General features: G+C 36.5%; 1 protein-coding gene across 5 annotated transcripts in view; it reads left to right on the top strand.

Annotated features, from left to right (window-relative positions):
* NUBPL (NUBP iron-sulfur cluster assembly factor, mitochondrial) overlaps positions 1-15,798 on the top strand; it is a gene marked incomplete at its 5' end in the record, with an annotated part of 331,565 nt that overhangs the window by 83,595 nt on the left and 232,172 nt on the right. For all 5 annotated transcript variants that reach the window (XM_082853543.1, XM_082853541.1, XM_082853540.1 and 2 more), the window contains one exon: positions 1,825-1,859. In XM_082853543.1, the coding sequence (XP_082709669.1) occupies positions 1,825-1,859 (35 nt within the window). The remainder of the gene's footprint in view (positions 1-1,824; positions 1,860-15,798) is intronic.

Below are 15,798 nucleotides of genomic sequence, written 5' to 3'. Positions count from 1 at the left end.
GACCCCTGATATACTATTTGATAGATACTATATTATTATTAAAAATAGTTAGTGATTGTTCTTAATGAATTTATGCTATATCCTACACTTTTTGGCTTTCTTTCTTAAGGATCTACAATCCACCTATTTGGTATTTTGTTTTTAAAATTTGGAAGCTCTTTGGAGCTCTTTGGAGCTCCAAAGCTCTTTGGAATCCACCTCTACTTGTGTTTTGAAAATTCAGAGTACATTTACCTGTATTCAGTGGTGTGAATCCTTTTGCAAGCTCTGTTTACTTGGACTGGTTAAAGATGGAAAGTGTTTTCGTGATAATAGCTATAAGTTCTTTGGGTTTTGTGCAATATAATTTGTTGGGTCTGTAGGCTAGCACTTGTGTAAAACAAATTGTTTATTGTTTTTGGTTGTAAGATCGTCTGTTACCATGGAATGTGACAGCAGTTAGACAGGAAAATATATGAGAAAATGTACAGTGTTTGACACATAAGTGCTTCAGTAAGTGTCCCTTCCTTGCGTTTTTTTCTTTGTTAGCATCATACCACTTGTCCCAAATAATTGGCCTATATTGTTTCATAACAGCTCTATCTGCATACATAAGCCTTAGAAATAGATTATTTCTATGTAACTCTGTTGGTATTCTATTTCTTTCCATTATATGTATTTATTCCTGTTCCAAACTATCTCAAAATACTTCCTATTTGAATATGTATGCTGGAGATATTTTGGATTAAAATAATGACATTTGATTAATACAGACATGCTCTGTGATTCTATTGTGTAAATGCAGAAAGACCCTCACATTAAAATGAATTACTCTCTAAAAGTTTCTGCCTAAAAGTTGGATTATGTTTAACCTGAAATTCAGAATTATTTTATAATTTATAAAAATTAATTTGTCAAGTGCCATGCCTTAGGCATAATACTATAATACATACAGTATTTGATTTAATTCTCACAACAGTTATGAAATAGGACCTCATTTTATAGAGGAAGAAACAGGCTTGGAGTAAAATATCCTACTCAAGATTATAAAACAGAGAGTGGTGAAACTGGGGTTTGAACCAGGTCATCCTTGAAAGTTTATGCTCTTAAATACTTTAAAGGAAACAATATCGGCATCATTTATAACACTGTTCTGTAAGGAATTGTGATCCACAGTATGAGGGTCTATTTATTTATCAGTTTTGGGAATGTGTTACTTTTGAACCTCTTTTTCATCTCAGATGTAGCATATCCTTATTGCTGGGCTAAAAGTGGTTTTGGGGACTACTGCTTTCCCCCTTTATGTCTTTGAGATTCACTAACAATAGACACTTTTGGGAAAATGTTTCACTGCCTTGCCTTTTACCTTCCTCTCTTCCCTCTGCTCACTGGTCCAAGCTTTCATTTACGTGGGTATTTGTGAGTTAGATATTTGGAATTCCTGCATTACCAGCATTTATTTTTAAAAAGCAATAGGATCACATCCATTTTTATTTATTAAAAAGTAAGTAATTTTTCCTCAAAATATATTTTTGAAAATAATTGAATGATATATACCATTAACATCATTTAAAAAAAACTTGGATTATTTAAATACAATTGTAACAGATGATAAATGGATTAATTAAAATGATAATTTGGGGGCAGACATCTACTGTTTATGTTGAAATGTTACTTTCTTTTTTGTGTTTTTTACTTTCTGTATTCTCTCCATGTCCTTGTTTTTTATAATGGAGATATATTAAAACTTTATTTGCCTTGGTTGTTACATTGAACATATTAAAAGACAATGAATTTTAGTAGAAGGAAAGTTACTAAATTTAATTACTTTTTTGTTTCTTACAGTGAACCTTGCACTTGCTTTATCAGTGAATGATTCGGTAGGTGTTTATTAATAGAAATACTAATTTATTAAAATGTTTCTTAAGGCAATGATTAAGAGCATACTGATGTTTTTCATTTACTCTGTTGGGCATATAGTGTAGCTGTAGTCATTTGCATGTCTTTAAGGAGCTCAAAAATCTGCCGTAAGTACTGGTTATATTTAATAATGATGATGAGCATGGAAGGGACCACTAGTCAAGGAATTCAGGCAGCCTCTAGAAGCCAAGGAAATGGCTTTTTCCTTAGAGCCTCCAAAAGGTATGTAATCCTCTCAGCACCTTAATTCTAGCTCATTGAAACCTATTTTGAACTTCTGTGATAATTTCTTACAGTAGGAGTGGGAAACTGACACAGGAAGTCAATTTTCTTAGTTCTTAAATTTCTGAAGATGTCTTTATTTTGCCTTAATATATCATAGTTTGACTAGATGTAGAATTCCAGGTTTACAATAATTTCCTCTCTGAACCTTGAAAACAAGATTCCATTTTCTTCTAGCATGCTAATGAGATGTCTGATGCTAGTCTGATTTATATTGCTTTGTAATAACCTGTGTTTTTCCCTTTAAAGCTTTTAAGAGTTTTCTTTATGTCTTTTAAGTTTAGAAATGTCACAAATATGTGTCTGGTTGTTGGCTTTACATTTTTTTTACCTGTTTGGAAATTGGCCAAGCAGTACAAGGCTTGAGTCTTTTTCAGCTCAGGGAAAATTTCTTCATTGATTACTTTTTGTGATGTGTTTGTTCTTTCTCCAGAAACCTATTAGGTAGATATTGACCCTTCATGCTTGTTAATTTTTCTCTCATGTTTTCCATCTCCTTGTCTTTTGCTCTGTGTTTTGGAAGATGTCTTAGACCATTTTCCACACTGCTATATTGGGTTGTAGTTGTTATTTAGCCCTTCCAATTTTTATTTTTAATTTGGAAATGATATTTTTTCCAGTTTTCCAGAACTGTTTTATTTTCCAATTGCTATCCACTTAAAAAAAAAAAAAGGTTGCACCATTCGTTTGAGTCTCTCTGAGGATGCTAATTAGAATTAATAAAAAATGTTCCTTTTAATGATCTCTATTTACTTAGCATGGTGGTTCTTATAATGTGGTCCTCAGACCAGCAGAATCAGCATCACCTGGGAACTTGTTAAACATACAAAATCTTGAGCCCCAGACCTACTGAATCAGAAACCCTGAAGGTGGAGCCCTACAGTCTTGTTTTAATCAGCCCTCTAGATGATTTTGATGCATGCTAAAGTTTCAGAACCATGGATGTATTGTTTCTTAAAACTCTAAATTGCTGATGGGATCCTGTTCCGTTTTCCACTGTGATTATATTTTTAATTTAGTTTTAAGCTATTTTTTCCTCTTGTTTCAATGGGAATTTGGAAGAGAGATATTCATGTATGATTAGGCAACCTTATTGAAATGAAAGCCAGTAATATATATTTTTCTTGGCTGCGCCCTGCAGCATGCAGGATCTTAGTTTCCCAACCAGGGACCGAACCATTGACCCCTGGAGTGGAAACTCAGAGTCCTAACCACTGGACTGCAAGGGAAGTCCCGCCAGTAATACTTTTTAAAAAATAGTTTTTATTAGAGTACTTAGTTATCTTGGAGAAGGGACCCCATCTTCCTTAAAGAAGGGAGGAAACAAGGAAAATTCAATGGATGAGAAGGTAAATAAATTCATAGGTGTGGGGATCTTTTAATTTGGTTATCATTTCAGCCAAAGCTTTGATTCTTAAGACAATGCGAAGTAATTATATAAGAAGCAATCGAAGGATGAAAAGAATAGTTAAAAAGAGGTTGATTCCTTCATGTTAGATGTTGCTAGTTTTGATGAGATGGTAGCTCAGATTTTTTTTTTCTTTTTTCTTTTTTTTTCCCTTTCAGGGAGCAGGGATGGTCAGCTTCATATTTAATGCTTTAGATGTATGACAGGGAAATAAGCAACAAGGAAGGAAAAGCAATGTTTTTCCCTGGGCCAGTTTTTCAGAAAGCATTTTAGTGTCCTTAAGTGTTTTTAAATATGTTTGTAAAATCTACTTTAGGAAGGGCTTAAGTATTCTGTTATCCAGATGAAGGTTTTTTTTTTTTCATTTCTTGATATTTTGTAGCAAAGTTAGTTTAGAAATTAAAAAGAAGATAGCCAGGAAATTTGAGCATCATGCTATGGAACTCAAAGATAATCTGACATAATACAGTGTTTTACAATTGGCTACTGTCTTGTCCTCTTAATCTATATATACTTAGGAAAGATCACTTTTATACAGCATGTATACTTGATTAATAGTGTTTTTATTTGGGAGCAGCATGTTTGGCTTAAACTGTGATCTGCCAGAGGACTGCCTGTGTATAGAAGATAAATCATATATAAATATATGATTTATATGTATCTGGCAGTCTTATAATCTGTATTGCCCAACTTAAGATGTTATTAATATTACACTTATTTAGAGGACATGTTTGGTCTTTAGGGAAAACTCAAGGTTCCTCCAAGCCCTTCTTATTGCCTGAGCTGATATATATAGATGGCTTATGTCCAAGGACATTTATTGGGACATGGTACTAGGGTATGTTGCCTTATGGGCTGAAAACCTCCAGTTAGGATGGTGTCTTTGGAGCTGATCTAGTGATTCATTCCCATGGAGTCTTAATTGCATGGAGCTTATGTTGTAAGAGGGGTCTCTGACCTGCTTACCCTTAGGCCAACTTTTGTTTTTTTACATCTTTATTGGAGTATAATTGTTTTACAATATCGTGTTAGTTTCTGCTGTATAACAAAGTGAATCAGCTACATGTATACATATATCCGCATATCCCCTCCTTCTTGAGCCTCCCTCCTACCCTCCCTATACCATCCCTCTAGGTGGTCACAAAGGACCGAGTTGATCTCGCACTAGCTATCTGTTGTACATTTGGTAGTGTATATATGTCAGTGCTACACTCTCATTTCATCCCAGCTTCGCCTCCCCCCCAACTGCCCCCCCACCCTGTCCTCAAGTCCACTCTCTACATCTGTGTCTTTATTCCTGTCCTGCTCCTAGGTTCATCAGAACCAGTTTTTTAAAAAAAATTCCATATATATGTGTTAGCATATGGTATCTGTTTCTCTCTTTCTGACTGACTTCACTCTGTATGACAGACTCTAGGTCCATCCACCTCACTACAAATAACTCAATTTCGTTTCTTTTTATGGCTGATTAATATTCCATTGTATATATGTGCCACTTCTTCTTTATCCATTTATTGGTTGATGGACAGTTAGGTTGCTTCCATGTGCTTAGGCCAACTTTGCCAAAGACCTTGCTAACCCTTTTCTCCTATTTTCCTTGGGTTGGTACTTGCCCCTTTTCAGCATTGGAGTGGGAAGATCTAATAAGATTAATTTGTTGGTCTAGGGGAAACAGGTCTAGGAAGTTATTCATTTTACTTTTAATGTTGGCCTTATGATCTCTAAACTGGGTTATGTAAACCCCAAGGGGTATGCAAGATAGGCCATTGGAATGTAGAAGGGAAATTTATCTTTTCTTTTTTTTTAAAATTTTATTTTATTTATTTGTTTTTATACAGCAGGTTCTTATTAGTTATCCATTTTATACATATTAGTGTATACATGTCAATCCCAATCAACCCATTCATCCCACCACCACTCCCACCCCCTGCCACTTTCTCCCTTTGGTGTCCATACGTTTGTTCTCTACATCTGTGTCTCTATTTCTGCCTTCAAACCGGTTCATCTGTACCATTTTTCTAGGTTCCACACATATGCGTTAATATACGATATTTGTTTTTCTCTTTGTGACTTAACTTCACTCTGTTTGACAGTCTCTAGATCCATTCATGTCTCTACAAATGACCCAATTTCTTTCCATTTAATAGCTGAATAATATTCTATTATATATGTACCACATCTTCTTTATCCATTTGTCTGTCGATGGGCATTTAGGTTGCTTCCATGTCCTGGCTATTGTACATAGTGCTGCAATGAACACTGGGGTGCATGTGCCTTTTGAATTATGGTTTTCTCTCTGGGTATATGCCCAGTAGTGGGATTGCTGGCTCATATGGTAATTCTATTTTTAGTTTTTTAAGGAACTCGATACTGTTCTCCATAGTGGCTGTATCAATTTACATTCCCACCAACAGTGCAAGAGGGTTCCCTTTTCTCCACACCCTCTCCAACATTTGTTGTTTGGAGATTTTCTGATGATGCCCATTCTAACTGGTGTGAGGTGATACCTTACTGTAGCTTCGATTTGCATGTCTCTAATAATTAGTGATGTTGAGCAGCTTTTCATGTGCTTCTTGGCCTCTGTATGTCTACTTTGGAGAAATGTCTATTTAGGTCTTCTGCCCATTTTTGGATTGGGTTGTTTGTTTTTTAATATTGAACTGCATGAGCTGTTTATATATTTTGGAGATTAATCCTTTGTCCATTGATTCATTTGCAAATATTTTCTCCCATTCTGAGGGTTGTCTTTTCATCTTGTTTATGCTTTCCTTTGCTGTGCAAAAGCTTTTAAGTTTCATTAGGTCCCATTTGTTTAGTTTTGTTTTTACTTCCGTGACTCTAGGAGTTGGATCAAAAAAGATATTGCTGTGATTTATGTGAAAGAGTGTTCTTCCATGTTTTCCTCTAAGAGTTTTATAGTGTCCGGTCTTACGTGTAGGTTTTAATCCATTTTGAGTTTATTTCTGTGTATGGTGTTAGGGAGTGTTCTAATTTCATTCTTTTACATGTAGCTGTCCAGTTTTCCCAGCACCACTTATCGAAGAGACTGTCTTTTCTCCATTGTATATCCTTGCCTCCTTTGTTATAGATTAGTTGACCATATGTGCGTGTGTTTATCTCTGGGCTTTCTATCCTGTTCCATTGATCTATATTTCTGTTTTTTTGTGCCATATTGTCTTAATTACTGTAGCTTTGTAGTATAGTCTGAAGTCAGGGAGTCTGATGCCTCCAACTCCATTTTTTTCCCTCAAGACTGCTTTGGCTATTTGGGGTCTTTTGTGTCTCCATACAAATTTTAAGATATTTTGTTCTAGTTCTGTAAAAAATGCCATTGGTAATTTGATAGGGATTGCATTGAATCTGTAGATTGCTTTGGGTAGTATAGTCATTTTCACAATGTTGATTCTTCCAATCCAAGAACATGGTATATCTGTCCATCTGTTTGTGTCATCTTTGATTTCTTTCATCAGTGTCTTACAGTTTTCTGAGTACAATTCTTTTACCTCCTTAGGTCGGTTTATTCCTAGGTATTTTATTCTTTTTGTTGCAATGGTGAATGGGATTGTTTCCTTAATTTCTCCTTCTGATCTTTTGTTGTTAGTGTATAGCAATGCAAGAGATTTCTGTGCATTAAATTTGTATCCTGCAACTTTACCAAATTCACTGATTAGCTCTAGTAGTTTTCTGGTGGCATCTTTAGGATTCTCTATGTATAGTATCATGTCAGCTGCAAACAGTGACAGTTTTACTTCTTCTTTTCTAATTTGTATTCCTTTTATTTCTTTTTCTTCTCTGATTGCTGTGGCTAGGACTTGCAAAACTATGTTGAGTAATAGTGGCACGAGTGGACATCCTTGTCTTGTTTCTGATCTTAGAGGAAATGCTTTCAGTTTTTCACCATTGAGAATGATGTTTGCTGTGGATTTTTCATTTATGGCCTTTATTATGTTGTAGTAGGTTCCCTCTCTGCCCACTTTCTGGAGAGTTTTTATCATAGATGGGTGTTGAATTTTGTCAAAAGCTTTTTCTGCATCTATTGAGATGATCATATGGTTTTTATTCTTCGATTTGTTAATATGGTGTATCACATTGATTGATTTGCATATATTGAAGAATCCTTGCATCCCAGCATAAATCCTACTTGATCATGGTGTATGATCCTTTTAATGTGTTATTGGATTCTGTTTGCTAGTATTTTGTTGAGGATTTTTGCATCTCTATTCGTCAGTGATGTTGGTCCGTAATTTTCTCTTTTTGTAGTATCTCTGTATGGTTTTGGTGTCAGGGTGATGGTGGCCTCATAGAATGAGTTTGGGAGTGTTCCTTCCTCTGCAATTTTTTGGAAGAGTTTGTAGAGGATTGATGTTAGTTCTTCTCTAAATGTTTGATAGAATTCACCTGTGAAGCCACCTGGTCCTGGACTTTTGTTTGTTGGAAGATTTTTAATCATAATTTCAATTTCAGTGCTTGTGATTGGTCTGTTGATATTTTCTGTTTCTTCCTGGTTCAGTCTTGGAAGTTTATACCTTTCTAAGAATTTGTCCATTTCTTCCAGGTTGTCCATTTTATTGGCATAGAGTTGCTTTTAGTAGTGTCTTAGGATCCTTTGTATATCTGGGGTGTCCGTTGTAACTTCTCCTTTTTCATTTCTAATTTTATTGATTTGAGTCCTCTCCCTCTTTTTCTTGATGAGTCTGGCTAAAGGTTTATCAATTTTATCTTCTCAAAGAAGCAGGTTTTAGTTTAATTGATCTTTGCTATACTTTTCTTTGTTTCTATTTCATTTATTTCTGCTCTGATCTTTATGACTTCTTTCCTTCTACTAACTTCGGGTTTTGTTTATTTTTCTTTCTCTAGTTTGTTTAGGTGTAAGGTTTGATTGTTTATTTGAGATTTTTATTGTTTCTTGAGGTAGGATTGTATTGCTATAAACTTCCCTCTTAGAACTGGTTTTGCTGCATCCCGTAGGTTTTGGATCATGGTGTTTTCATTGTCATTTGTCTCAAGGTATTTTTTGATTTCCTCTTTGATATCTATAGTGATCTCTTGGTTATTTAGTAATGTATTGTTTAGCCTCCATGTGATTGTGGTTTTTACGTATTTTCTGCCTGTAATTTATTTCTAATCTCATAGCGTTGTGGTTGGAAAGGTGCTTGATATGATTTCAATTTTCTTAAATTTACCAAGGCTTGATTTGTGACCCAAGATGTGATCTATCCTGGAGAATGTTCCGTGTGCACTTGAGAAGAGAGTGTAATCTGTTTTTGGATGGAATGTCCTATAAATATCAATTAACTCTGTCTGGTCTGTTGTGTTATTTAAAGCTTGTGTTTCCTTATTAATTTTCTGTCTGGGTGATTTGTCCATTGGTGCAAGTGAGGAGTTAAAGTCCCTATTATTGTGTTACTGTCAATTTCCTCTTTTATAGCTGTTAGCAGTTTCCTTATATATTGAGGTGCTCCTATGTTGGGTGCATATGTATTTTTATTTGTCATATCTTCTTCTTGGATTGATCCCTTGATCATTATGTAGTGTCCTTCCTTGTCTCTTGTAACATATTTTAAAGTCTATTTTATCTGATATGAGTATTGCTACTCCAGCTTTCTTTTGATTTGCATTTTCATGGAATATCTTTTTTCCATCCCCTCACTTTCAGTCTGTATGTGTCCCTAGGTCTGAAGTGGGTCTCTTGTAGACACTATATATATGGGTCTTGTCTTTTTATCCATTCAGCGAGGCCTATGACTTTTGGTTGGAGCATTTAATCCATTCACATTTAAGGTAATTATCGATATGTATGTTTCTATTACCATTTTCTTAATTGTTATGGGTTTGTTTTTATAGGTCCTTTTCTTCTCTTGTGTTTCCCACTTGGAGAGGTTCCTTTAGCATTTGTTGTAGAGCTGGTTTGGTAGTGCTCAATTCTCTTAGCTTTTGCTTGTCTGTAAAGCTTTTGATTTCTGCATTGAGAAATTTTACTCTACCCAGCAAAATCTGAATGAGATCCTTGCTGGGTAGAGTAATTCTGGTTGTAGGTTTTTCCCTTACATCACTTTAAATATGTCTTACCACTCCCTTCTGGCTTGTAGAGTTTCTGCTGAGAAATTTGCTGTAAACCTTATGGGAGTTCCCTTGTATGTTGTCATTTTTCCTTGTTGCTTTCAATAATTTTTCTTTGTCTTTAATTTTTGTCAATTTGATTACTATGTGTTTCGGCATGTTTCTCCTTCGGTTTATCCTGCCTGGGACTCTGCACTTCCTGGACTTGGGTGGCTATTTCCCGTGTTAGGGAATTTTTCAAGTATAATCTCTTCAAATATTTTCTCAGGTGCTTTCTCTCTCTCTCCTCCTTCTGAGACCCCTATATTGCGAATGTTATTGCCTTTAATGTTGTCTCAGAGGTCTCTTAGGCTGTCTTCATTTCTTTTCATTCTTTTTTCTTTATTTTGTTCCATGACAGTAAATTCCACCATTCTGTCTTCCCGGTCACTTACTCGTTCTTTTGCCCCAGTTATTCTGCTATTGATTCTTTCTAGTGTATTTTTCATTTCAGTTATTGTAATGCTTATCTCTGTTTGTTCTTTAATTCTTCTGGGTCTTTGTTAAACATTTCTTGCATCTTCTTGATCTTTGCCTCCGTTCTTTTTCTGAGGTCCTCTATCATCTTCACTATCATTGTTCTGAATTCTTTTTCTGGAAGGTTGCCTATCTCCACTTCATTTAGTTGTTTTTCTGGGGTTTTATCTTGTTTCTTCATCTGGTACATAGTCCTCTGCCTTTTCATTTTGTTTATCTTTCTGTGAATGTGGTTTTCATTCCACAGGCTGCAGAATTGTAGTTCTTCTTGCTTCTGCTCTCTGCCCTCTGGTGGATGAGGCTATCTAAGAAGCAAACTTCCTGATGGGAGGGACTGGTGGTGGGTAGAGCTGGGTGTCGATCTGGTTGGCAGAACTCAGTAAAACTTTAATCCCCTTGCGTGCTGATGGGTGGAGCTGGGTTCGCTCCCTGTTGGTTGTTTGGCCTGAGGTGACCCAGCACTGGAGCCTACCTGGCTCTTTTGTGGGGCTAATGGCGGACTCCAGGAGGGCCCACGCAAGGGCTACTTCCCAGAACTTCTGCTGCCAGTGTCCTTGTCTCTGAGGTGAGCCACAGCCTCCCCCCGCCTCTGCAGCAGACCCTCCAACACTAGCAGCTAGGTCTGGTTCTGCCTCCTGTGGGGTCACTGCTCTTTCCCCTGGGTCCCGATGTGCACAGTGCTTTGGGCGTGCCCTCCAAGAGTGGAGTCTCTGTTTCCCCCAGTCCTGTCGAAGTCCTGCAATCAAATCCCCCTAGCCTTCCAAGTCTGATTCTCTAGGAATTCCGCCTCCCATTGCCAGACCCCCAGCTTGGGAAGCCATACGTGGGGCTCAGAACCTTCACTCTAGTGGGTGGACTTCTGTAATATGTGTTCTCCAGTTTGTGAGTCACCTACCCAGTGATTATGGGATTTGATTTTATTGTGATTGCGCCCCTCCTACCATCTCATTGCGGCTTCTGCTTTGTCTTTGGATGTGGGGTATCTTTTTTGGTGAGTTCGAGTGTCTTCCTGTCGATGATTGTTTAGCAGTTAGTTGTGATTCTGGTGCTCTCGCAAGAGGGAGTGAGCACACGTGGAAATTTTTCTTTTTATTAATTTTTATCTTTTAAAATTTATGTTTTTGTATATACTCATTAATTTATACTAAATTAGTATAGTAGCTCTAGTAAAAAATATCAACAGATATCTTAACATATATTGAGGTTGTATACCTAAACATTTTTTACTGATTGGGGTGCATGATCAAAAAAGTTTGGGTGTCACTGGCCTAGGCTAAAGGAATTTCTGTGCTGGATCATACACCAGTTGAAAAGAAGACTACTTTGTAGATGGAGGTAAAGGCCTTATAGGAATAGGGTGTGGGTTTTCCTTGCCTTTTCCTTGCCCTTTGTACTTTCCTTTGAGGATGTAGAAGGTAGTATTGCAGAGAAGAATTTGGGATTATGTCATGTGTGCCATGCATCTAAATATTATATCCCATGGTATGTTGGAGCTGGCTCATGCTTGTTCTGAGAGCTGATTGTTAAATTTCCAAGAATTTTGCAAACCAGTTGATATCATGTTGTTAGCTTGAAATAGGCCATGGTGGGAGTACTTAAACCATAGAAATTGGAAAATACTGAAAATTAGACTCCCCTCCTCACCTTGGGCCATTGTTAAACATTTACTGGCATACCCACTGGTCATACATATTGACAGTCCATATATTTTAGTTTTTCTTTTTTCTGTCTTCTTAACCACCTTTATTATAGATCTCATTTTTCTACAGTATAAATTTAATAAACAGTGAGAAGTGTGCTGAAGCTGGAGAGGGAAAGGTAAAGGTCACCAGAAACTACTAATAAGTTCTGTGAGATTCCTAAGTCAATTTATTTCTGTTCATTTTAGTTCAACAGACATTTATTGAGCACCTGTAACACTCATTGCCAGACACCCTGGGTATAAAGAAAAGTAAACATGCCTACTAAGACTACATTCACAAAACAGTGTTTTGTGTGTGTATATATAATTAGATGTGTATATATCTCTGTGTATGTCTCTGTTTGTGTATTTTGGTGGTTTATAGCTGAATTAGGTTTAATAATAGTTTTTCCTGTGGGTAAGTGTAAATTAAAGTAACACTTAATAAGGTTTTATTGTGCTTTATAACAGAGTATACACACTGTGTACTCTTAAAGTTTTTATAATCTAGTAAAGACAAGGGGAAGATAAATGTCTTAAAATGATGAGCTGTGTTCAAGGTCAAATGTAATAGTGTTTCTGTCTAAGGTGACTAACTTTTATTCCAGAGAAAAGCAGTCTTTTTTCATAGAGCATGTTCGTGAACATAATTGTATTTGCCTCTCACAGAACCCTGTAATGCAGTGCACTTAGTATTTATCAGTTTTACAGTCTTATTGATTCTGCCCTAATCCTTGTCACATTTCATCAGCCAGCAAATAAACTTTTTTAGTCTCTGCAATATTTTTCCAATATGTATCTTTCTATTTTCACTGTTCCCACTCTAATTAAGGGTCACATTACTTCTTTTTGGCTCATTCATTGAATTATACCTCAGACAGTTATTGAGTGCCTGCTCCTTCCCAAGCACTTTGCTACTTTGGAGGATTTAGAAATGAATAAGACATAGAAATGAATAAGCCCCTTTGAGGGACTCACAGACCAGCAGACCACTGCAATGACCTCTTACCTGCCCAAGCTCAAATCCATTCAGTACATAATGCCAGATTACTCTTACTTAAGCACCACTGGAACCTCATTTTCTCCCCACTCAGAGTCACTGCTGAATGCCTTTGCTGGGATTCAAGATCCTCTATGATCTGGCTCCCATCCACCTTTCTGGGTTTATCTTCAGCTCTTCTAAATGGTCCCTGTGCTCTAGCAAGTCAGGGTTACTTGCTGTTGCCAGTTTGGGCTTGGATATATTATGTTCTTGATAGCTCACAGCCTTTCTTCTATGTTTCTACTGGAGCGTTCTCTACTTCTTCTTCAGCTTTACACGTCCTATCCTCCAGGCTGCCATGTATGGCTATGCTGGTTATATCCTGCCCAAGAGTACTTGTCAAGGGAATCGAGTGATGACAGAAATCTCGGCTACCCTCCTCTTCATGTGCAACCACAGACTGCTTTCTAATTCACACAGAGGTACTGTATGAGCTAGCCTTACCCTGAGAGGCAGCTTAGTGAAGTGCTCCCCTGAATTCCCTCCAAGTGAGGGTCTTTTTTCCATCTTGTGAAATCCAATAGCACTATTTATTGTTACTATTATTATGTACCCATGTAGCCATTCTGGCCATTTTTATAATAACAAATAATAAAACTAACATTTATTGAACATTTATAATATGTCAAGCACTGTTCCTCATGACATGGTTCTTAATTCATTTATTCTTCATAGCAACCATATAGGAATAGATACTGTTATGATCCCTGTCGTAGATAAGAAGCAGAAACACCTGGAGGCTAAGTATTTTGCCCAAGCTTACCCAGGAAGTAAATGGCAGAGCCAGGTTTGAATGCAGCCTAGATCCTGTGCTATTAACCTACTTGTTATACCGCTCCTATGTTGTCTAGATTCTTATGATTCAGAGCTGTGTCGTCTTTATTCTTGGCTATCCTTAGCAGCTAGCACAGTGATTTATGACTTAGGAAATAGACAACAAATGTTTGCTACATGGATGATTTGCGTGCATAGATGGGTTTAATAGTATGTGAGTGCAAAGTTTTGTTTTGTTTTGCTTTGGTTTTTGAGGAGTGCTATGGGATGCAAGGACTTCTTGTGGCTTGGTGGCCTGCACACTGTTCTTTTCCTGTTTCTTAAAAGATGGTGTGCTCCATGATTCTACTTGGCCCTTTTCTCATTTTAAACTCTATCCAGTAATCTCATCTTTTCCCACTGCCCCAGTTACTACCCATGTGCCCTGGATTCCAAATGCATCAGCAGCCTGGATATCTTTCCTGGGTGCCAGACCTGGCTCTCTCATCTACTGTAGATGTACACTTGAATGCTTTACAAACATTCAAACTCAGCATGTGTAAAACCAGTCTCTTCTTTCCTATAACTGTCTTTGTCCTATGAGGGTCATGTGGTTCCCTCCCACCTCCAAATCAGTCACCTGTTACTGCTGCTTCTACCACTCAAAGCTTTCTAGAATATGTCTTCTCATTTAATTCCTTAATGCCACTGTTTTATTCAGACCCTTATTATGGATCTTCTATGAGGTGATTCCTGCTCTCCATTTTCTCTGCTGTGATGCTTTGAGGAAAGGGCTAGTACTTCCCACATTATTTCAGAGGTTTGTTTACTTGTTTAACTCCTGTGCTAGTCTGTGAACCTTTTAGGGCCAATGCTGTTGGTCTTGTTCCCTTTTTTTATCCTCAGTGCCTAGTCCAGTGATGGTATATAGTAGGCTCTTGGTAAATGTTGGTAATGAGAGTGGAATGTGTTAAGTGAAGAGTGGTTGTGAATATATATACTTATATATTTCATATATGTGGTAGATTCTAAGTGTTGGATAAGCTACCTATCGTTTGTTCAATGCTAAATTATGTCTTTTTTCCCCCGAGCAAGTGAAATTAAAATCTAAGTGGGATAATGTGAAGTGCTTAGCACAATGGCTGATACATAGTAAGTTCTAAGTCACTTTTAGTGTTGTAGCTAAATAAAATCTTTTTGTAAGTAATATCTCAAAAGTTGATAGGCATTTTACTTACTTGACTATTTTAACAAAAACTTATTTTAAGTTTTTACTTATTTTCCTTTGCTAGAATGCATCATTAAGTAGAATTTTAATTGGACTGAAAGATGGAAAAGAAAGTAGTATTATCTTTAAAGAGTTTGTGTTTCTTTGGTTAGTTTTTTCCATTGATGTTTATCTCAAAACATTTATTTTTTCCCCATGATCACATAATGTCTCTATACTTATTCTTTGCAGATGTACTGCTCTTTTTCACAAATTATTATGAATGGCTCTTTAAACATAATTAAGATTATCTTAAGCCTTTGAAGTTCTGTGATCGTGTTAGGAAAAACTGGGAAGTTTTAGTTCAAGATTTAGGTTTTGGTTTTTGAAAAGTTCAATGATCTTGGGAACAGAACATGTTATACCGCCACTTAAAACACTGTGATTAAAAAAACAAACAAACAAACAAAAAGCCCCCCCAAAAAACACTGTGATTTTCTTCATTAATAGTTATGTGTACAGCAGTTAACATTCTAGCTTTTTGATATCAAACAGACCTGGGCTTGATTCTGGCTCTGCCTTTTGCAAACCGTATAACTTTTGCCTGTACCTACCTCTTAAGGCTGTGAGTATTAAAGGAGATAGTGCATATAAAGCACTTAGCACAGTGTCTGGCACATAGTAAGTGCCAATAAGAACTCCTCTTATTAAGCTGTTCTAGTACTCCAAATGCCAGCCTGGACACATTATTATAATCTGGAATATTATTTATGATGTGAATTTGGGTTAAATATGGATGAAACTGTTTCTCACAATTAATGGGAAATCCTGATGAATACTATTTAGCTCGAGTTTGTAAGATTGGGCTCATATTTCTTTAATGCCAGTGTTGTAGAGGAATTACTCTATATTAAAGCAACCTGTTCTTAATGTTTTTATCATAGCTTGAT

The sequence above is a fragment of the Leucopleurus acutus genome, assembly GCF_964270905.1.
Source record: "Leucopleurus acutus genome assembly, chromosome: 1".
NCBI lineage: Eukaryota > Metazoa > Chordata > Mammalia > Artiodactyla > Delphinidae > Leucopleurus > Leucopleurus acutus.
This window is presented reverse-complemented; position numbering and strand designations above follow the sequence as displayed.